Source organism: Coprinopsis cinerea (genome assembly GCF_000182895.1).
Source record: "Coprinopsis cinerea okayama7#130 chromosome 8 map unlocalized cont3.8, whole genome shotgun sequence".
Taxonomy (NCBI): Eukaryota; Fungi; Basidiomycota; class Agaricomycetes; order Agaricales; family Psathyrellaceae; genus Coprinopsis; species Coprinopsis cinerea.
Window position 1 is genome coordinate 1,695,099 of NW_003307537.1, and position 19,059 is coordinate 1,714,157.

At 51.8% G+C, this 19,059-nt stretch overlaps 10 protein-coding genes across 10 annotated transcripts; 5 read left to right on the forward strand and 5 right to left on the reverse strand.

Annotated features, from left to right (window-relative positions):
• The first annotated feature begins 186 nt into the window (after nt 1-186).
• CC1G_04964 (progesterone binding protein) lies at nt 187-832 on the forward strand. Its single transcript, XM_001835919.2, has 3 exons — nt 187-379; nt 436-625; nt 690-832. The coding sequence occupies exons 1-3, from the start codon at nt 262-264 to the stop codon at nt 736-738; spliced, it is 357 nt and encodes a 118-aa protein (XP_001835971.2). The 5' UTR covers nt 187-261; the 3' UTR covers nt 739-832.
• Nucleotides 833-1,111: 279 nt separating this feature from the next.
• On the forward strand, nt 1,112-1,591 carry CC1G_04965 (progesterone binding protein; the record flags this gene model as incomplete). Its single annotated transcript, XM_001835920.1, has 3 exons — nt 1,112-1,235; nt 1,301-1,490; nt 1,549-1,591. The coding sequence occupies 3 exons, from the start codon at nt 1,112-1,114 to the stop codon at nt 1,589-1,591; spliced, it is 357 nt and encodes a 118-aa protein (XP_001835972.1).
• An 814-nt stretch (nt 1,592-2,405) lies between these two features.
• CC1G_04966 (hypothetical protein) lies at nt 2,406-3,427 on the reverse strand. The gene is made up of 5 exons (XM_001835921.2): nt 3,269-3,427; nt 3,145-3,195; nt 2,982-3,079; nt 2,785-2,906; nt 2,406-2,647 (listed from the first exon to the last, which is right to left on the reverse strand). Exons 1-5 carry the CDS (start codon nt 3,399-3,401, stop codon nt 2,521-2,523), a joined length of 531 nt encoding a protein of 176 aa, XP_001835973.1. The 5' UTR covers nt 3,402-3,427; the 3' UTR covers nt 2,406-2,520.
• A 316-nt stretch (nt 3,428-3,743) lies between these two features.
• On the reverse strand, nt 3,744-4,572 carry CC1G_04967 (40S ribosomal protein S19). Its single transcript, XM_001835922.2, has 3 exons — nt 4,505-4,572; nt 4,259-4,401; nt 3,744-4,196 (listed from the first exon to the last, which is right to left on the reverse strand). The coding sequence occupies exons 1-3, from the start codon at nt 4,525-4,527 to the stop codon at nt 3,886-3,888; spliced, it is 477 nt and encodes a 158-aa protein (XP_001835974.1). The 5' UTR covers nt 4,528-4,572; the 3' UTR covers nt 3,744-3,885.
• A 509-nt stretch (nt 4,573-5,081) lies between these two features.
• Nucleotides 5,082-6,518, forward strand: CC1G_04968 (hypothetical protein; the record flags this gene model as incomplete). The annotated part of the gene is made up of 1 exon (XM_001835923.2): nt 5,082-6,518. Exon 1 carries the CDS (start codon nt 5,094-5,096, stop codon nt 6,516-6,518), a length of 1,425 nt encoding a protein of 474 aa, XP_001835975.1. The 5' UTR covers nt 5,082-5,093.
• Nucleotides 6,519-7,107: 589 nt separating this feature from the next.
• Nucleotides 7,108-8,938, reverse strand: CC1G_04969 (hypothetical protein; the record flags this gene model as incomplete). Its single annotated transcript, XM_001835924.2, has 7 exons — nt 7,108-7,218; nt 7,274-7,492; nt 7,544-7,948; nt 8,010-8,186; nt 8,237-8,577; nt 8,642-8,705; nt 8,762-8,938. 7 exons carry the CDS (start codon nt 8,936-8,938, stop codon nt 7,108-7,110), a joined length of 1,494 nt encoding a protein of 497 aa, XP_001835976.2.
• A 201-nt stretch (nt 8,939-9,139) lies between these two features.
• Nucleotides 9,140-10,587, forward strand: CC1G_04970 (hypothetical protein; the record flags this gene model as incomplete). The annotated part of the gene is made up of 3 exons (XM_001835925.1): nt 9,140-9,300; nt 9,371-9,461; nt 9,523-10,587. 3 exons carry the CDS (start codon nt 9,140-9,142, stop codon nt 10,585-10,587), a joined length of 1,317 nt encoding a protein of 438 aa, XP_001835977.1.
• A 523-nt stretch (nt 10,588-11,110) lies between these two features.
• Nucleotides 11,111-13,051, reverse strand: CC1G_04971 (elongation factor-2 kinase; the record flags this gene model as incomplete). The annotated part of the gene is made up of 7 exons (XM_001835926.2): nt 12,748-13,051; nt 12,262-12,647; nt 12,130-12,206; nt 12,042-12,080; nt 11,634-11,984; nt 11,213-11,578; nt 11,111-11,158 (listed from the first exon to the last, which is right to left on the reverse strand). The coding sequence occupies exons 1-7, from the start codon at nt 12,843-12,845 to the stop codon at nt 11,111-11,113; spliced, it is 1,365 nt and encodes a 454-aa protein (XP_001835978.2). The 5' UTR covers nt 12,846-13,051.
• A 149-nt stretch (nt 13,052-13,200) lies between these two features.
• Nucleotides 13,201-16,211, reverse strand: CC1G_04972 (mitochondrial Rho 1; the record flags this gene model as incomplete). The annotated part of the gene is made up of 14 exons (XM_001835927.2): nt 13,201-13,460; nt 13,516-13,712; nt 13,763-13,894; nt 13,949-14,246; nt 14,296-14,444; nt 14,500-14,584; nt 14,636-14,865; nt 15,197-15,298; nt 15,360-15,479; nt 15,546-15,647; nt 15,712-15,854; nt 15,914-15,995; nt 16,051-16,109; nt 16,175-16,211. The coding sequence occupies 14 exons, from the start codon at nt 16,209-16,211 to the stop codon at nt 13,253-13,255; spliced, it is 1,944 nt and encodes a 647-aa protein (XP_001835979.2). The 3' UTR covers nt 13,201-13,252.
• Nucleotides 16,212-16,612: 401 nt separating this feature from the next.
• Nucleotides 16,613-18,478, forward strand: CC1G_04973 (hypothetical protein; the record flags this gene model as incomplete). The annotated part of the gene is made up of 3 exons (XM_001835928.2): nt 16,613-16,720; nt 16,772-18,067; nt 18,131-18,478. The coding sequence occupies 3 exons, from the start codon at nt 16,613-16,615 to the stop codon at nt 18,305-18,307; spliced, it is 1,581 nt and encodes a 526-aa protein (XP_001835980.2). The 3' UTR covers nt 18,308-18,478.
• Nucleotides 18,479-19,059: the final 581 nt, after the last annotated feature.

Consider the following 19,059-nt stretch of genomic DNA (forward strand, 5'->3'; position numbering starts at 1 on the left):
CGCTGGCCCGGTTCGAACCTGGGCAACCGGCACCTCCGGTGATGCCGGAGCACCGATCCGTGCAGTAAAAACATACGCAATCAAGGATGCGGCAGTGATGACGGCATCCAATCGGAAGGCTTATCAGCGAAGCACAGACGAACCATGACGAGCAAGCTACGGTGTTTCGCCAGCCGCAGGCATCCTTTTCCAGTTTCTTCTAAGTCACACCAGAGAGATCAGTCTTAAACCGACGAACTAATACCTCAAGGCTCGTACAAGATGATGCAACCACCTGTTGAGAATCTCGCACCTCCCAAGGACGACCCTTTCACCCCAGAGGAGTTGGCACAATATGACGGGAGCGACACCTCGAAACCGATATACGTTGCCATTAAAGGTGGGTCCTTCCCCTTGAATAAATATGCCTGTTGAGACGTTGATCAACGTGAACAGGGACCGTATTTGATGTGACAAGGAAGGCAGATGTCTACGGCGCAGGAAAATCCTATAACATCTTCGCGGGGAAGGATGGATCGAAGGGATTGGGAATGTCCAGCTTGAAACCAGAGCATGCCATTGCAGACTACAGTGATTTGGGAGAGAAGGAGAGGAAAGTGTTGGACGATTGGTATTCCTTCTTCGAGTGCGTAGCTCGTCTTTCCCATTCCAACTCTTTTTCAGCTGGGATGTTCTGACCTTCGTGCTAGGAAACGATACAACATCGTCGGAAGGGTCGTCCCCTCTCCTTCCCTGTGATTACACCCTGGTCTCTCGATTTCTCCGACCTTCGCTATACCCACCAAGTTGTCCAATGTACCAATATCTCCTGTGCAACAAACGTCATACCATGCAACGAAGTATTTTGACACCAATATAACGCGGACCCCTTGTCCGTATAACCTCCTAGGTCAATGGCCTGTCATCTACCATGTTACTTCCAAGAACTGTCAGTCTTTTAAACCTTTGACCAGCTCGTGTCTCTGCTCAGAGCCGCGGAAAACGCTCGGAAACTGACCTATACTAACTATTTCGGAACTACGCCGGAACTCGTCTCTCAGAGAATCTTTTAAATTCCAGGTAAACCTCGCTAGTTGCTTCCTAGCTTCCGTGCATTCTTTAGCCATTCAACATGCCTGAGATGCAGCCCCCCGTCGACAACCTCGATCCTCCCAAACACGACCCTTTCACTGTAGATGAACTCGCTCAGTACGATGGGAACGACAAGTCGAAACCGATCTACCTGGCTATTAAGGGTGAGGGGTCATCACAATCATTCGACGTACATACAAGGTCCCCCGCCAACTTCTATTGATAATAGGCACGGTGTTTGATGTTTCCCGCAGGCCCGAGATGTACGGTCCTGGTGGAAAGTACCACCCATTGGCAGGCAGAGATGCATCCAGAGCCCTAGGAAAGGGAAGTCTGGAGAAAGAAGACCTGAGTGACAACCTGGAAGGACTGGATGAGAAGCAGAGAGAGAAAGTGGATTGGTGGTTTGACTTTTTCGAGTGCGCTTCTTGACCTGCTCCTAAAGATAAGCGCTAAGCTTTAACCACTTCCCCTCAGGAAACGGTACAACATCGTTGGGAGCGTTGTAGGCCGCGAATAAGATCTTTCCCGTGTAAAGCGATTGTATTCCGACGTCAATATAACAACGTAGCCTTCAGCTCCTCTGGTTCGAAAGACCCTCTGTCTAGTAGCAACATCAGATTCCATTCACACTCTGCGATATACCCCGTCGTCCCATCGCTCTCTTCAATATCCAAGAACTGTAGCCTTGAAGTTCATACGCCACCTTTGCTCCAGCACATCACCCATGTCGTCCTCGGTGAGTCGTGCCATGGATAAACAGCTCGGGTGATTGAATCACTCGCTAACGTCTTTTGAATGCATTTGTTGGTCGTAATCCACCCAGCGTGTGGTGAGGCTAGAGAACCCAGAAATCCAGAAAGGGAGGTAGGCGCTTGTCGGAGGTCGAGTATCGCCGACTGGAAAGTCCGAGGAAGAGCGAGAAAATTCGGCTGCTCTATCCGCGTTTCCTTTGCTCTTCAAGTTCCAGTATCGATAGAAAGAGGTGTGCCATTACAATAACCGTTGATTCGAAGTTGACCCGCTGGTGCACGGCTTGGTTCGGAAGAGGCGGCTCAAGATTGCAATTTTGAAGCAAGAGTCAGATCCGCAAGGACGTAAGGACAAAGACTGATATGAGCACCGAGCAGCAAAGCTCTGCAGGGCTGGACTCAAAACGATGGGTTGGTTCAGGTTCAGGTTCAAGGTCAAGTCGCGAGTCGCGTCAGGGAGGACCGTGGGACGTTTGCTTGATACCCCTATTTACGACGTCGTTGACGATCAGTTCTGTCCAATCTCTTTCCTTCCACCGGGAAATGGCCAGTCATCTCGACGTTATAACCAAAACGTGTCTGTTACAGTCACCACAAATTCTCGTTCCCTTTCTCTTGACTGCAGAGTCTACTGGATTAACGAGCGTGCACTTTCCTGAATAGTTCGCCTGGCGGAGAGTCTACGCATTCCAAGAAGCTAAGAAGCAGCCGTCGTCTCTCTAGCAGTAGCCCCACTCTTCGATTCCTCACCCTCCAACTTGGTCAACCACTTCTCGACGAACCCCTGATGCGCCCCGTAGTTCATCGTGGTATCCAACGCGTCCCTGTACCACCGACACAACCAGAACGGAATCTCGTCAGCGACCGAATCTATTCCTTCTCGAGCAGCCACAGAGTTCCCGAGGACTGTCGTCCCCTGACTCTAGTACTATTCGAGAGATGGACAACAGCCACAACGCACCTCACAACGCCCTTGGAATCGATCACGAACGTTACTCTCGCAACAGGTACTAACCCCGCCATCCCTCGCGGCACACGATACTTGGCTACCGCTTCTTTCTTAACATCGCTGAGGATAGGGAACTATAGGGAATTGCGATTAATGACCCCGCCGCAACGAATACCCAGCCCCTCGAGAAGGGGGAGAAGGGAACTCACAGGCAGGCTGTGCTTCTCCACGAAACCCTTCTGTTTCTCGACAGTGTTCGCACTAATACCGATGATCTGAACTCGGTCCGGGTTGAAGTTGACCTTGTCTTTTGAGGGACGACGTCAGGTTATTGGTGCGTATGGTCCATTTACGTGAACGGCTGGCACTCACCGACAACGGCGTCCCGGAATTGACAGATCTGCTGAGTGCACCCATATGAACCTGAGGTCGAACAGCAGCAGCACAGAGACGTTGTTCAGCCAGTTGGAGGACCCAGGAAGAACCTCCCACTCACCTGATTCAGGATAGAACAGAATCGCAGTGGGCCTTCCACTTGCACCAGGCTTGAACTCGAACGTGTCTCCGTCATGGTTGGGCAGCGAGAACGCCGGGGCTTCTTTACCGATAAGGTCTGCAAAAGTCGACATGGTCGTGTCTAGGAGGTGCTAGTTGCAAGTCAAGGTTGGGGGGAATCTAGAAAAACACCAGGTTAGGTTATATAGACACCATCAAATGTGCTAATCTGACCACACTACCGGCCATATTAATGCGATGATGAGCTCGGAAGGGGAAAGCGTGTGAGGTCATTCTCCATAATCGATGGTGTTTCGAAGTTAACTCTAACCATCGGCACCTGGATGCAATGCAGGTTAAAGGGCGACAATTCTGGAAGGTCGCAGTAATGGAACGATGGGGCGCGCTGCGCAGCGCAAAAATGGGCTGCCGTCCCTTCAGAGCGCCTCATCTCGCAAGAGCGTCGAACCTAGACGGCCGTGATTGCAATGTTTTTGTATTGCGTGTTGCATATCATGAAAATGAGAAAGGCAAACATGTCGGGATTGATCATACGTTACGCAAGGCATGGATAAAGACAGAATGGACCGCATGAACAACCCCAAATCCTGGACGCATTTACTCGTCATCCTCCTCCTCCTCTTCCTCCTCAGACTCATCCTCAGCCTCCTCCCGCTCAGCCTCCACAACAGCAGTGGCAATACGATCCAAGTCCCGCTGACCGTCTTGCGTAATTCTTCGGCCACCGTTCTCGGTCTGCTCGAGGACACCAATCTTCTCGAGGGATTGGCAGATTTTTCGTTGGACGTTGGTGGAGGCGTCGGCGTGGTGTGAGGGTCGGTTGCCTCGTCGGTTGCGACCACCGTGGAGTTTGGCGAGAGCGCCGACACCGACGTCTTTTCGGAGGTAGATGTGTCGTGCAACAGCAGCTGGATTTCAGGGATTGCGATAAGTCTTGAATTGGGTGCGTAGGAGGTGATTATATGCTCACCGGCACGGACATAGTACCAATCAGGGTCATAAGGGGCGAGTTCCTTGTAGGCACCGGTCTTGACGAGGTCGACCCATGTTGGGACCTCAAGCTTTCCCGAACGCTTCAAGTGGGAAGCATAGGCCTTGATGAAGGCGTCAGGGCTGTATGTCGTGGAATAGCACAGATTTTGTAGATTTTGCAGAGTCGATGATTTCCAAGTCAAAATGAGCGGATTTCTCAAAGAACATAGATTCGCCAACGAACCTGATATCTCTTACTCCCGGCATGTTGGATTGGACGTTGCTTGAGGACCGGAACGCAAGGCCTACGGCTCGTTACTGTGTCGATTTTGCGTCTTCGCCAAACACTGTTGATCGCGCGCTCTGCTCCTCGGCAATCTCCGGCAAACTGTACAGGTCCATCAATCTATTGCTTTCGTGCCGAACATTCCGCCGACCATTCTTTGAGCTCGTCCAACGCGTTTGCGTGCTCGACGTGTTCAGAGCATTCGATGACGACGGCGACATATTCATTCATTTGAGACGAATATGTTGTATCTAGCTCCCTGATCAAATCTATCCATTGGTCCTCTGTTTCAGCACGCAGTCTACAGACAAGCAATAGTCGTCCAAGTTCCGGGCCAGTCGCAGGTTGGCATACCCCATTGGCGAGCCTGGGGCACAGAAACGGCGAGGCAAGCAGTATGTAGAGGCGCCTGGGATGGATTGTGGTGTGTAGAAACGCCTCCCAGCCAGACCCTGCCTCCCGCCACACCCATTTCCCACGACTTCGTCATTGGCAATACTAATCCCCTGAATTGTTCCTTTGTCCAGAGCCCACACCACGAACCACAATGCCCAATTCGCCCCGACCAGCCAGCACAGAAGCACTCCCCCCGGAGCTCCTAATCGCCATATTCCAAGCCTACGTGAAGGACGAGACGTTGGGAGTTTTGAAACTCAGGAGCGTCTCGCGGAGGTGGAGGGACATTGCCAACTCGCTGCCGAACCTGTGGCAGCACATCTACCTCGACAGTTCATCCGCTTCCATCCCGAACCTCCACCAAGTCGCGACGCTGTTCCTCCAGAAGTCGGAACCTCTCCCAGTCGACGTCGAAGTATGGGCATACGACTCGGACTGCGTACTCCCCATCCTTTCCCCTATTCTGCACTCCGTCTCGCGTTGGCGCACATTCGTCACTTCCGGATACCGCACCGAGTCCATCGACATGTCAGCCCTCGGCACGTACCACAAGGCCGCCTACCCCTTCCCCATGGACAGACTCACGCTCCATCTACACGACGGTGACTTTGACGGGAACCTGGACGACAGCGATGGAGGTGAAGAGCCCATATTAAATCCGACCTTCACACCGGAAGGGGAGATGCAGTTGTGGGTCAACAGCCTTCCACCAAAGGAGCACCTTGCACCACTCCACTTTACCCGCCTCAAGATCTCTGCCCAGGGCCTGGAAGCAGGGCATGTAACACCCGCGTCCATCGCAGGCGTGCTCTCAGCGTGTCCTTCGCTCGTCGTCTTCTCATTCGAGGGCTGGGTGGAGGGCGAGGAATTCGGTTCGTACGACCGGCCTACCGCAACTGTTACTCTCCCAAACCTCGAAAGACTCAAAATTCGCGGGACGACCCTCACACGACCCATCCTCTCCAGTATAATCGCGCCGCGACTCCAATACCTCACCCTCGCATACCTCAATGTCGACCGCCAAATCGGAACTGCGGATCTCTGTGGAGACGACGGGGAGAGTGAGGACGAGGCCAACGATTTCTCGCAGTCGCCTTGGAGCGACAGGGCCACGGGTTTGGGCCTACGACAGCTTATCTCGCGTTCACGCCCTCCGCTCCGGACACTCGAGATGGACTATAGCGATCTCCGTACGAAAGACTTTCGATGGATATTCGACCGCCTCGACACACTCGAAGAGTTCCGCATCGTCGCATCCGACATGTCGGACAAGGTCATCAGGCTGTTCAAGTTGGAGACCCAAGCTCCCCCTCGAGCCTCGTCCTCTTCTGGAACAGACGCTTTAGTGAAGATGAGACTGCCTCGGTTGAAGAGACTCGAGCTGATACAGTGCCAGCGTCTGACGGGGAACGCCGTCGTCCAGGCTCTGGTCCCCCGAGTCATCTACACCGATTCAACGGCTGACACTCGTCGCTTTAGCAAACTCAAGTTTGTGTCCACGGTGGGTTGTGCTGGGATGGAGGATCGACATGAGCATGTTTTGACATCTACCTTGGGATCGCGGTTTGTGTCGTGACTTGGACAACTTGGGTTTCCTCGTAACAATAACAGTAACAGGGAAACTCGTGTAACGGACAGACGAACTATATGGCTGTTGTATGTATTATATTGTATTCATTATCGTATCGTATTGGGACCATGCAGAACTGGCTTCTTTCTACTTGCAGCTGTACCTCCAATCACAACATATACCCTACCAAAGAATGTTCATACCCGCCGAGGATCTACAGACTTGAGTCGGCGCCAGCCTGCAGTGCTCCTGTCGGTTCTCCTTTAATCGAGCTTTCAACGGTGTGGACGTTCCAGTTATCGTTTGTAACAGCTTTCTCGTCGCCCCGTGGGGCACCCGGAGCGAACGAGGGGAAATACTTAATCCATGGAATCGCATGTGGATCACGGCTGCTGCACAACGAATAAAGTGATTGGTGTGCGAAGGCGACTAGCGAGTGGATGTGTCTGTGGTGCTTGTACCTCTCGGGCCATGTCTGCTGTGCCAAGCGTAGTAGGATATTCGAGCGGCCATACGCGCCTCTCGTTTCTCCGTGAACCTTGCAATACCACATGTAAATCGTCGAACGTCCGCCTAGCACCGTTTCGCCCCGAATTCACGTTCGAACAACCAAAAACTGCTCTGGAATATCCTGGCCTTCGTACGGAAGAAGGCACATCTCCGCGACCTTCTCGCCGTCTGCGCGAGTTTCAATCGTGCGTCCAACCTAATGAGACTCCAATAAGTACTCCATCGGGGAGAGGGGTGAGTAGAGTTCTGACCTGCCAAACTCTAGTGTTACACCCAAATTGAACGAGCGAGGGTCCACAACGGCGGACAAGGTCCAGTGTTTGGGTAGGTGTCAAGAGGGGACGAGGGTCCTCGCCTTGGATTCCATCTTCCTCGTCTTCGTCATTCTCTTGGGCGCCTATTTCAAGGGGGTAGTTGACATGAACTGTTCGCAATTTCTTTGCGTGCTCAAGGGCTTCTGGTAAGGCATTCTGCGGCGCAAATAAGCGAAACCAGTCGGGAGAAAAACTTGGACAACGCACTAAAAACCGAGGTTCCACTACGACGAATAGTTCCCTCAGATTCGGGGCGCGAATGCACAACTCCCGTATAGAGGGTATACCCAACGGAATGCGATGAATCGAGAATCTCTCCAACTTCTCTCCATGCACCCCAACCAAGTTCGACAGAAACCGGGGGATCGCCCCCACCAAACTCGTCGTCGAATCCATATGCGAGGAGAGCGTCTCTGCGGTGGGATACCGCGGTGCAGTAGAAGATGTCGCGTAGATCTGGAATTTCGTAAGGTCGGAGGAGGCGGAGAGGAGGGTTAGGACTGCCTGGGTCCATTGCTGCGGATCGATAAAGTGGGAGACTGTGAGCGTTATGGATTGGAGGTTTGTGAGTGCCCGGGAGTGGATACAGTGTTCTGCGAAGGCTGTCATGTTCTGTGTGTGAGGGCGGTAAGGTATGTGAGGATGGGACAATAGAGATTATGGGACAACATACGAATTTGGGAGATACACCCTCCAGTCCGAGAGCTGTTAGACCTGCTTTGTTCGCGTTCAGGATGGAGATGATACCCCGCTCCGTTACTTTAGGGCATCCAGTCAAGTACAATTGCTCTAGATTGACGAGCAGCGGAGCGAGTGTTTCCAATACGCTATCGTTCACCACGGGTGATGTCTGCAAAGATCGTCAGCTACGAGGAAAGTCCTAACCACGGACGGACGAACCTTGCAAATCACAGTCAAATGCTTCAGCTTTTCTCCAGAACAGCGTAGCATCGAAGTCAACTGCGAGATGACGGCGCCACTGGGCATGATCAAGGATATCTTCGTGAGATTCCTGAAGCGAGACAAAATCTGGGGATCGTATTGTCCTTGGCTATGTCCATTCAACTCGATCTCTTGGAGACTGGACGAGCAGCATAGTGCGCCGAGGATATCCGAACTCAACGTCCCGTCTCGCGTCCAAGTACAGGCATGGAGGTTGGAGCAGTTCTGGAGACCCTTGACGACAAGGTTTAGGATGTCTTCTTCGGAAGATATGATAGCCTTTGGGAAGTCGCGGATTTCTAGGTTGGTTTTGCATACTTAGGTCAGACGGTTGTTTGAATTCGGGCTGACCGAGCAACCAACCTAGACGGCGGACGTGTTTCGCGAGGTGTGGATAGGTCGCCAGTGTCGTGAACAGATTCAAGACCTACACCGACATCTCTTCAGATAGACATTCATTAGATACCGATGTACACTACGCACCTTGACCTTCCCTCCTTTATGCCACGAATAGATCGACACCCGGCTATACAACCTCGGTATCGCAAACGACTTGAACGTGCTATTCACCAACGAGGCATTCGCCAAATGTTGTGGTTTAGGCAAATATGCCAGAATCAACGGGAGTATCTCGACCGGCAAGTCCAAGAAGTCAACCATGGTGATGGTTCAAAACCAAGCAGAGAAACTGCGAAATCCATGACATTTCCAGAGACCCAAAGCGTGAAACGGAGATACTTCCGCTGCCTCCGCAAACCGGACTCTGGAGATTTGGATTAACTCTCACACCAAAATATCTATTTTTAACTCTTTCCTCTTCCTTCATCTCTATCCTCCCCGAGACTACGCTGCAGTCCCGGAATGCCTCTGGATGGGCATTCATACTTGGTCTCGCAGGGATGGGGCGGTAAAGGCACTGGTCTCCGCCAAGGAGCCATAAGCAAACCCATCATCATCGCGCAAAAGAAAAACCTCGCTGGACTGGGCAAAGATAGAGACGAGGCTTTTCCGTTCTGGGATCAGTGAGTTCTCGTGCCGATGTGCAAAAAATGGTTAGTTGGTTCTGACCCACCCAACCTCGTGGTGTTTAAGCCTGTTCTCGGCGGCGGCAAGCTCAATTAAACTAAAAGTCGACGACTCGGACGACGAGAATACGACGAGCAGCGACGATGGGGGGAACAAGGTGCGCCCTCTCTACGCCTACCCATCTTAGCCCTCATCTCTAATTAACACATCATCCCCAGTTTGCACTCAAACGCACGCAAACGGGTATAATCTCTAATCGCAGGCCCATAGCCGGCACACCCGCTACAGGCTCAGGCTCCTCCACCCCCTCAGATATCACCTCCACCTCCGACAACACCCCTCAATACACACTAATCGTCCGCGCCAAACGCGAAGCTGCTCGACGAGGGCTGTATTCACGCTTTTTCCGCGGTCCGACGCTGGGCCCTGATACCTCTATCGAACGGGGGATGAAAGAGTCGTCACCTTCACCACAATATCCTGTGGAAGATGACAGTAAGGCTACTACTGCCGGAGGCTCACAGTTGGATGTGGTCAAGACCATAGTGGCCAACCAGAGCTCTTCGAAGAACTCGACGAGTATAGATGGGATGTTGCAGAAGAAGAAGCAGAAGCGGTCGAAGGGAGATGACGAAGATGATAGTTCGTCGCCCAGGGTTGACGACGAAGAAGTGCCGAAGAAGAAACGGAAGAGAGAGGATGGAGAGGAGAAAGTGAAGAAGGACAAGGAGAAGGAGGACGGGAAGGACAAAAATGACAAGGCAGAGAAGAAGGAGAGGAAAGATAGAAAAGAAAAGGGCAAGGAGAAGAAGGACAAGGATAAGGAGGGTAAAAAGAAGAAGGAGAAACGGGCCAACGAGTCGAAGGATGGCGAAAAGAAGGAGAAAAAGGTCAAGGCCAAAAGCGACGACAAATCCTCCAAGAAATCCTCCAAGCAAGGGAAGGATAAGGAGTCCATCGAGGACGATTCTACGCAGGCCTCCAAGGTTGAAAAGGAGCGTAAGAAAGAGAAGAAAGAAAAGTCGAGAAAGTCAAAGTCCAAATCTTCATCTCCATCGGCAGAAGACACCTCCCCATCCCCATCCTCCGATTCCCCAGACGACAAGAACCCTTCCAAAAAATCCGACAAGAAACGGAAACGTTCCGAACTCGAGGACACCACAGAACCCAGTGGCGAGTTCAAGGAGAAGGACAAGAAGCGCTCATGCCAGACAGTGGACGACGACCAACCTCTCAAGAAGAAGAAAAAGAAGCGGAAGACCGAGGAGGAATCTGATTCCTAGCTCGTTCCCTTTCTACTCGTTCACATGTACACACACTCCTACCTGCTAAGACTTCTGTCGAGCCCTCTTCCCATAATCGAATCTCATGCACAGGCCAGGACCAACGTCACGCCAGCCTCACTCCAGATGGAAATATTACGATTCGGAAAGAAAACGTGGTCATCATGATCCAGGCGTGGGTCGTACAATACAGAGACAGAGAGAATCCAATAACATCGGTATGGAATCAAGAATCGTATGTTAAAATTGAGAAAGAAAAAGATGACCACTAAGCTGCCCTGGGTATTATATACCGTACATTAATCACATCCTCCTCCCAACGAGGAGGAGCAACAAGGACGAATCAACACCTGAACAACGGTCATAAACGAGTAGTAATAGTAGTGGGAAGAAGACGGGCTCCAAAATCGTAAAGAAAATGCTTTCTACGTAGCGTGAGCGTGAACCTGGCGATGCAGATGTGATGGGTTGTGATATAGTACATTTGAAAGGGTTTAATCCATGACGCCGAATTCGTCCAGACTCAGGCTCGAGCGCTTCTCCAGGCACTCTGCATGGCAATACGCCTTGCCTACAAACGCAGCGTCGTCAGCAAATGGACCTCAAAAATAGATCTCAAACATACCTGATCAAGCGAGATACTATCCTCCCTCAATTCAACCTTTTGCCGACCATCGTCCTCATCGTCATCATCGTCATCAAACCCAGTCCTCGCCGCGCCAGGCCTCATACCACCAAACGCAGCCTTACCACCCGCCAGCGAGAACGGCGTCGAAGCCACAGCCGTCCCAAAGACACTCGCGTTCTTCGGTGCACCAAAGGCTGCGAAATCGGTCACAACCTTGCGAGGTGGGGAGGATGGCGGCGATTTGGTGACTGGAGATGCGATTTTGGTTGGCGGTGAGCGAGGGGGCAGGCTATAGGATGAATACGAGCTGCGCAACGAATGACGTGCTTGCAGGTATTTGTCTGTGAAGCGGGTGCCGTGTACCTAAAGACCAAGGTCAGTTAGTTGTACAAGACAAACAAAATAAATAACCATGTACCCGTTTCAAAAGAGGCCTGGCCTCCGCTAATGACGGTGCTTGGGTGAACACCGCAACGTTATGCTTCGCTTCCTCCGACTCCTTGTAGATACTCTCGATGACCACCTTCTTCGTGCTCTCGTTCCTCAAAAGCAGCTTTTCATGCAACTCCCGGGCAACGTCGTCCACGCTCTCGTTGTTCCCGAGGATGCGCTGAGCCACAGCATGACCGACCTCGCGCACGAGGCGCTCCATGTCGAGGTTCTCGAGCACGCTGCCCACGATCGCGTGTGTGAGGAGGTCGGCCGTGGTCAAGGGCAGCATGAGCCCCGAAGTGATAGAGGTAATAGCTTGGTAAAAGTCGGTGGCATACTGCGATGATGTCAGTCAATCAGACAGACTCTTGGGGGCGCGACAGATGCTACTCACCGAATAACCGCTCAAAGCAGGTTCACAGGCGACAAAGAACTTGAAGAAGGTTTAGGGTATCAGATCTGACACGAACACGGAAACCTACCAATGTAATGCCCTTGGACGCCATCTGCCTCGCCAACTGTAACGGGTCATATCCATCTGGCGAACCATCGTCGAAGCCTTGAATCTAACCTATCAGCGATTATCCTGGTCACTTATAAAAGGACGAACTCACCATCCCCATACTCTCCAATACCATGAGGCGGCGCATCCGCAATAAGAACAACCATCTTACTCGCATACTCCCTCCAATCCATATTCAACGCCTCCGCTAACGCGGCCGTAACAGCCTCCGGACCATCCCCTCCCCCACTCGCATACAAACTCGACAAATCCCGATGCACCTGGCTAATATCACTCGAAAACCCAAAGTTCTTGGTGACGTAGGTGTGGTCCTGCGGTGGGTGGTCGCGGAAGGCTACCAGCCCTACCCGGAGGTCTTCTGGGCTCTGGAGCTTGCCGCTCTCGAAGATGTGGGCGCAGATTTGCTCGATGTTGCGGGTGGCGGAGCTGATGTAGCTGCCTTGGCTGCCGGTGCAGTCTTGGATAAAGACGAGATCGCTGTTGTTGTTTTTTGCGGGGTGGCAGGGGGTGATTAGCGACGGTGATGAGAAGCGTGTGTTTGCATGTCGTCGAGGACAGAGATAGTGATTAGACTCACAGCTGCTTGCGATTGGGATCGCCCATGTTGGTCCTGGGCTGCTCCTGGAAGGCTGGCTGGAGCGGCGCGGGGCCATCGAACGCCATATCTTCATCCATTATTCGTGATGATGGTGGTGGTTGCTAAACAAGTCAAACGAGTCCTCGTCGAGCCTGAAATGAGTGCAACAGACGAAGAGACGCGAGCGAGTCGGTTAGTAATGAACAAACAGGTTCAGTCGAAGAAAACGCTGGGACTTGGTGGAATCGCAAATATCTCGAGACCTGAGATCGATGGGGTGTTCGAAACAAGGCAAGGATTAAGTAGTCACGACACACAACTAATTGGCAAAAGGGCTGCTGCTGCGAGGCCACAGTCCCAAGGCCACGAGTTCGCCTCACCACCGCGATTTCGGAGATCCCTTGCTCCATAAAGCATCTTTCGGCGCTTCCGGCCGGGCCAAATCCCCAATGTCGTGAAAAAGCCTGCGTCACATATCTACTATGTACTAATGTCTAGCTGTAAATTATCGTCTCGAGCTCCCCACCAACCAGCTATACATCCACGGTGGTGTCCACGAAGGCAAGCCAGGTCCCCCAGGCCTTGCCAACGTCCGAAAAAGCATGATCAACCCTGCCGTCATTCCCCCAAGCACCGCGGTGACCGTCACGTAGGTCTTGAACCTCGCGGCGGCTGTTAGTGCTCGATCAGCACCTCCTGGTATTGCCGAGTATCTGTGGGTGTGGAGATCGATAAACCCGGTAAAGAAAGAGTAAGGGTAAGACGTACGGGTTCAAAGCAATCCCCACTATCGAATGGAACACGTCCGCGATCTGGCCCGTCTTGACGCTCACAGCGACCGGCACTTGCAATCCTAGCCGTCTGCAATACACATCAGGCTGGACTTCGTGCCGCTGCAGAGCAAGATCCAAATCAGACTTGGTGGCCACAAACAAACTCGGGATATGGTCTAGGTTGTATTGTTGCTGAAGAACCTGGTTAGTCAACATGCAACGATGTTGAAATGAAGACATACCCGCAGATTGGAGATGTACGAGAAGGAATTCGTGTCGCTCGAGTCGTACACATACACGATCACATCCGCCAAATCCGTCTTTTTCGGGTTCCTCAGCGTCTCAGCTTCATACCTCGACCCAAACTCTTGCAACTACCACCCGCAATTCAACCACCAGACGACAGAGATAACCCAGATAGCACTCACCACCAAGTACTTTTCAGACCCATCAATGTCAACCGCATTCACCACACTAATCATCTTGCTCGTAGGCTCATACCCACCCATAAAGTTCTTCCCTGCAAACGCCCTCAAGAGACTGGTCTTGCCAGATCCAGCAGCGCCACAGACATAGCATAGGAAAACGTTACGCGTAACTTTGCCTTTACGTCGGTCGACCTTGCGGGGACGGGTAATTTGGAGGGCAGCGGTGCGAGGTTCCCCGGGGTAACCTAGGTAGGCGAGGTAGGCAAGTGTGGTTTTGTGATCCAGGAGTGTTGTCATACTGAGAAGGCATCAGCGAAAAAGACAGAGGAAGGGAGAATGAACCATACCTCCACTGGGCTAGCCAACCTTGCAATGTCACAGCTCCAGAGTCGTCAGAAAGTGTCGTGTCCGGGAACTTTTGCGCTGCCCATGGGTTGCCCGGGGAGGTGCTGAACAAATTGTTCAGCTCTGTCACGTTCAATGCACCGTCTTGATCCTAGAATGGAATTAACATTCAGCATACCGGCGGAAGAAGGAAAGGAAGTGCGCACTTTGTCAAAGATTTCGAAGATGTCGGTAAAGAACTGATACCCCAGCGGGCTCAATTCCACCGAGCAATCATACGGAACGTCGAATCTGCAAGGCTGTTGGCAAACGCAGGGATGAACGGGTGAAACGGGAACGTACTTGGGCAGCAAGAAACTCTCTGTCAGCCGAAGATCTTCCGCGTAGCCAAACTTTCTAAGCACAGTCCACGTCGTCTCCAGCCGCCCCCGTTGGATGAACGTTGTGTGCAAGTAGAGGAATCCAGCTTCCGTCAGGCCTTCGTCTCGGATTCCTCCCTCTGCATGCTCCCGGACCATTGCTTTGATACCCTCGAGTTCTTGCGCTTGGAGTGGTGCGTCGAAACATTTTCTCTGTTGAGTTGCGTCAGTGTCACGTTTGAATACACAGCTCTCATTCAACTATTTTTATTTCTGCGAGGAGTTCCAGGCGGGCTTTGCACTGTGAACTTTGCAACTCCTGAAAGGCACAACATCAGGCATTTGGTGTGCCGTTGAAGCTTGAGCGCTTATTTTCCAGCCCTATTACATACCGACCTTCCGCGTTTGGGGAGAGTTACCTGACGGACGTCTCGTATGCGGATGATTGAATCCACTACGATATTTCTCGAAATAGATGCCACGACGAAGGCAAGACAACACCCTCCTGGAATCCTCAGAAATGAAGAGAAGGGATATGACTTACCTGGAACTCGTTCAACTCCGCAGCATCAAGTACACCATCCTTATTCGTGTCGCAAAGCTTGAATATCCGTTTAAGCGCTTCTACGCAGGCAGGCTTGAGGACCTAAATATTGCAGGGCATGGATTGAGGCATTCGTTGCAATTCGAAGCAAGTTGGGACATACATGGTCCCGAGAATCGTATAAAGGAGCAGTCGGGTGGAGGACGGCCTTTTGAGCAAAGTAGAACACTTCGGACACGTTCAGTGGAAGCTTAGCCGAACACTCTACGCAAGTTTCAACCTCCTAAGTAAACAGGCGAGCGTGGTATCAGCAAGCGTAAGAAAGATGAGATAAAGATCCACGGCGCACCTTGAACTCGGTCATAATAGGTATAATCTCCTCTTCAAGCGCCTCATTCGTCACCTCTCCGCCACGAAGGTCGATTTTGTTGCCAACCAAGATGACTGGGACCTAACCACGCATGCGAATCGGTCAGCAAACGCTCCGCTCCGTGTAGACATGATAGGAGGCGCACATTGACACCTAGTTGTCGGAAATGGGGTAGCCAGTAGGTGGGTATGCGATCGAAAGAGTTTGGGTTGTCAATCGCGTAAACGACGCAGATGACATGGGCTTTGCGTATCTCGGATTCAAGGTGGACACGATCGTTGGGGCCAGCTGTTAGGTTTAGAGGATGAAATGAGTTGCAGTTTTGAATTTCGTAAGGTCTGACGGACCTCCCGAGTCGACAATATAGGTTGTGATGTTCTCCGGCGTTACTTCTGGTGGGATGGTGACTTCTGGGACGATGTGTTGGACCTGTAACTTGTTCAGAATCTTGTTCCTGTTGTAGAGACGACAAATAGAGTCTAACATGGGAGACAAATGATTCCTTGATTAGAGAAGTGATAATTGTGCTCTTGCCGACGCCCTCTGCAGTGCAGGAAGCAAGCCTCGTGAGCAACGGGTATTGGTGGTGTGTTAAGGGCTGTACTGACCGTCTCCCACCAGCAGAATGCGAACATCCCTCCTCATCGGCTGCGCGTTGTAGATTTTTTGTGTAAATGACTGACTGCGTCGAGGAATAGAATTAGCTGAAGGAATATACGTATAAGAGAATGAGTAAACCGGCGTGAGCACGACGTCTCTCGGCGAAAAGCACGGAAACGGAAGGCCTTGCCACGTGATCTGATCTCCTTTCCTTTTTCATTTTCGCCTTCGGCTCGGTCCGCACGCGATAACGACGAGGACCCGCTGCAGTGATTGTGACTTCTATAGACTCGTTTGGATCCAACTATTAAAATCCGCGAATCGTATCAGATTTGAAGAGAAACCAAAGCTTATTACTTACTCTCTTGAAAGGCCTTCTTACGTCCATTTGGCGTGTTGTGTACATATTTAACGCACCACCCACCTCCGCTTGTCTTCCACCAACAATGCCTCTGACCACTCTCCCAACCGACATACTCATCCTCATCCTCGCATCACTCTCAATCACAGACCTCGCCTCTCTCTCACAAACATGTTCTCTACTCCACTCTCTTGTGCGCATTACAAAAACCCAATAGATCTCCACTTCACTCACTAGACAATAGGTCACAGAATTCGGCTGGGCAGCTTACTCCCGTCTGCACCCAAGGCCCTCGCACAGTCTCTCACACGCCCGCAGAAAATGGAGTGCCTACACTCAAGTCCAACACGACTATCTAACCGACAAAGCCTGGAAATCAACCGAGTTCATCGCGAGACCGCTCTCCCGCACCTGGGCGGGAAAGCAACAACCCACTCTCGCAATCACACCTACCCGACTCGTCGTCGCAGCCGGGACGAACCTCTATTCCTATGTTTTCGGTTGTAAATCCTCGAAACCCTCGATATCCTTCGAAGGTGTAGTGAACCTAGACGACCCCCTCGTGCGCGGACGCAACATCACGTCTGTAACCTTCCTAGACGACGGGGAGTTAGACTCTACCCTGCTCGTGGCGTACCAAGAACAACGTGTAGAGATCATCACACTCATACCCGTCCACGGTAACAACAACCAACAAAGGGGACCGGGTCTGACGTTCAGACGCACCCGCCACGCTGCATTCCCCCAGGACGATTACGTCGAAAGCTTCTCTACATCACGACACCACCTCCTTTCTATTTCCTCCAATGGGACAGCGAGGTTTCTGTACCAAGGGGGCGTGGTACCCTCTACCGAGTCCGAGTCGTCTCCTCCCACTCCCTCAGCAAGAATAGATCTAAACGAGCGTAGCTGGACTTGTCACCTCTCAATGGACGCTTCAACGCCTTTTGCTGCATTCGGGACATCCGGTAAAACACCCTTGACAGTCTACTCCATCTCTCAAGACAGAATGTCTCCTCTCCCCGAATACATCCTTCTTTCCAAGAAGTACGGCGATACTAGCATCTCATTAGACTCCTTACCTTCCTTGGCAGTATACGGAATAACGCGAGCGCCGCTCTCCTCCCCATTCGGCGCATCCCCCCAGGTCCTCGCATCAGGTTGGTTCGATGGTCAAGTCCGGATATACGATCTCCGCGCCTCCGAGTCTCGTTTAACCGCTCCCTCTTCACCTTCCCAGACCACCCCTTCGTCGTCTTCCTCCTCCTCCTCCGCAACAATCCTGTCCCCAATCCTCACACTCCAAGACCGCTGGTCCCCCGAACCCATCTACACCCTCTCCTCCGGCGGCGGCTCCTCAGCCCACATCGCAGCAGGCACCGCCCGCCACAGCGTCGTCTCCTTCTGGGACACCCGCTCCCCGCGCCTCGGATGGAGCGTGCACGCACCAGGCAACGACCGTTCCCCCGTATTCGACGTCATCCTCGAGAGCTCCAGGTGCTTCGGTGTAACCGAAGCTAGGCCTTTTGTTTATGATTTCGTGAGTGCCCTCCATTTCTGGAACGCGAGGAGGTTTCTGACGTTTTTGCTGGTTGCCTTGCAGGGCCCGAATCCCAGTTTAGACGCCTACCCGACTCTGACGCCGAACCGCGAGTTGGCAGCGGTGACACAACCACCAAGAGGCCAACGCCAATACCACCGCGAAGGCATCAAATACAAACCCAATCTCATGACTTACGAAGTGGCTAAATACACGCATGCCAGTTCCGGTTTATCATGAATAGAGCATAATAGACTCTCGGGAGCTCAAGCCAACGCAGGAACCTAGCGCTACACATGTGCATCATTGACGTCCTTTTAATACACGCGCACGTCTCTTTACAATCCATTCTACTACTTATAGACCGGTGTAAAATTACATACAAAAAAAGAGACGACGTCGTCTCGATTCACCGCCCAGAGTGAGGCCTTGAGGAAAAAGCGGTGGGTGAAATGGCACGAGAGTAAAAAAAAGGTAAGAGGAAGCCCAGAGGACAAGAAAGATCCGAATGAAACTCTTGTAATATGGATATATGAATGACGTTGGAAAGCCCCAGAAACTATTAATGATAAGTAGATGCGAAAGTGGCCGTCGTCGTGGACTTGAGAGTGGAATAATGCTGCATGGAAAGAGGATGAGAACGAAGGGTCGAATAGAATGAAAGCTGACAAGCAAATTGGGTGTAGGGTGAAAGAACCTGAACGTCATGAACAAAACGTCAAAAAAAGGTCAGAACAAGGTGGTCATTACGGTAAAACGAAGAAATCGAAGGATAGAAAGGCGAAGAGGGGGAATCACACAAGGTATACTAAAGAAACACTGTACAAATGTCGAGAGATTATGGTCAGAACGAAAACGAAACAAAACGAGAAAGGGTTCATGGTGATCAACCAAACGAAGGATGCTAAAAGCGTCCGGCGGCCAGGTGAAACTGAACAAATTTCAAAAACCGGAAAGACATGCAAAGGTGATGAAGGTCGAAAGAAAGGGTA

Bases quoted from the DNA above. Each gene is read 5' to 3' on its own strand.
- CC1G_04966 (XM_001835921.2), bottom strand. From the start codon at position 3,401: ATGTCGACTTTTGCAGACCTTATCGGTAAAGAAGCCCCGGCGTTCTCG. The intron at 2,907-2,981 runs GTGAGTTCCCTT...AATTCCCTATAG, and splicing joins TGGAGAAGCACAGCCTGCCT to TTCCCTATCCTCAGCGATGT. The intron at 2,648-2,784 runs GTGCGTTGTGGC...TCGGTGGTACAG, and splicing joins GATTCCAAGGGCGTTGTGAG to GGACGCGTTGGATACCACGA.
- CC1G_04964 (XM_001835919.2), top strand. From the start codon at position 262: ATGATGCAACCACCTGTTGAGAATCTCGCACCTCCCAAGGACGACCCT. The intron at 380-435 runs GTGGGTCCTTCC...CAACGTGAACAG, and splicing joins GATATACGTTGCCATTAAAG to GGACCGTATTTGATGTGACA. The intron at 626-689 runs GTGCGTAGCTCG...CCTTCGTGCTAG, and splicing joins GATTGGTATTCCTTCTTCGA to GAAACGATACAACATCGTCG.
- CC1G_04967 (XM_001835922.2), bottom strand. From the start codon at position 4,527: ATGCCGGGAGTAAGAGATATCAG. The intron at 4,402-4,504 runs GTTCGTTGGCGA...CACGACATACAG, and splicing joins CCGGGAGTAAGAGATATCAG to CCCTGACGCCTTCATCAAGG. The intron at 4,197-4,258 runs GTGAGCATATAA...CCTGAAATCCAG, and splicing joins TTGGTACTATGTCCGTGCCG to CTGCTGTTGCACGACACATC.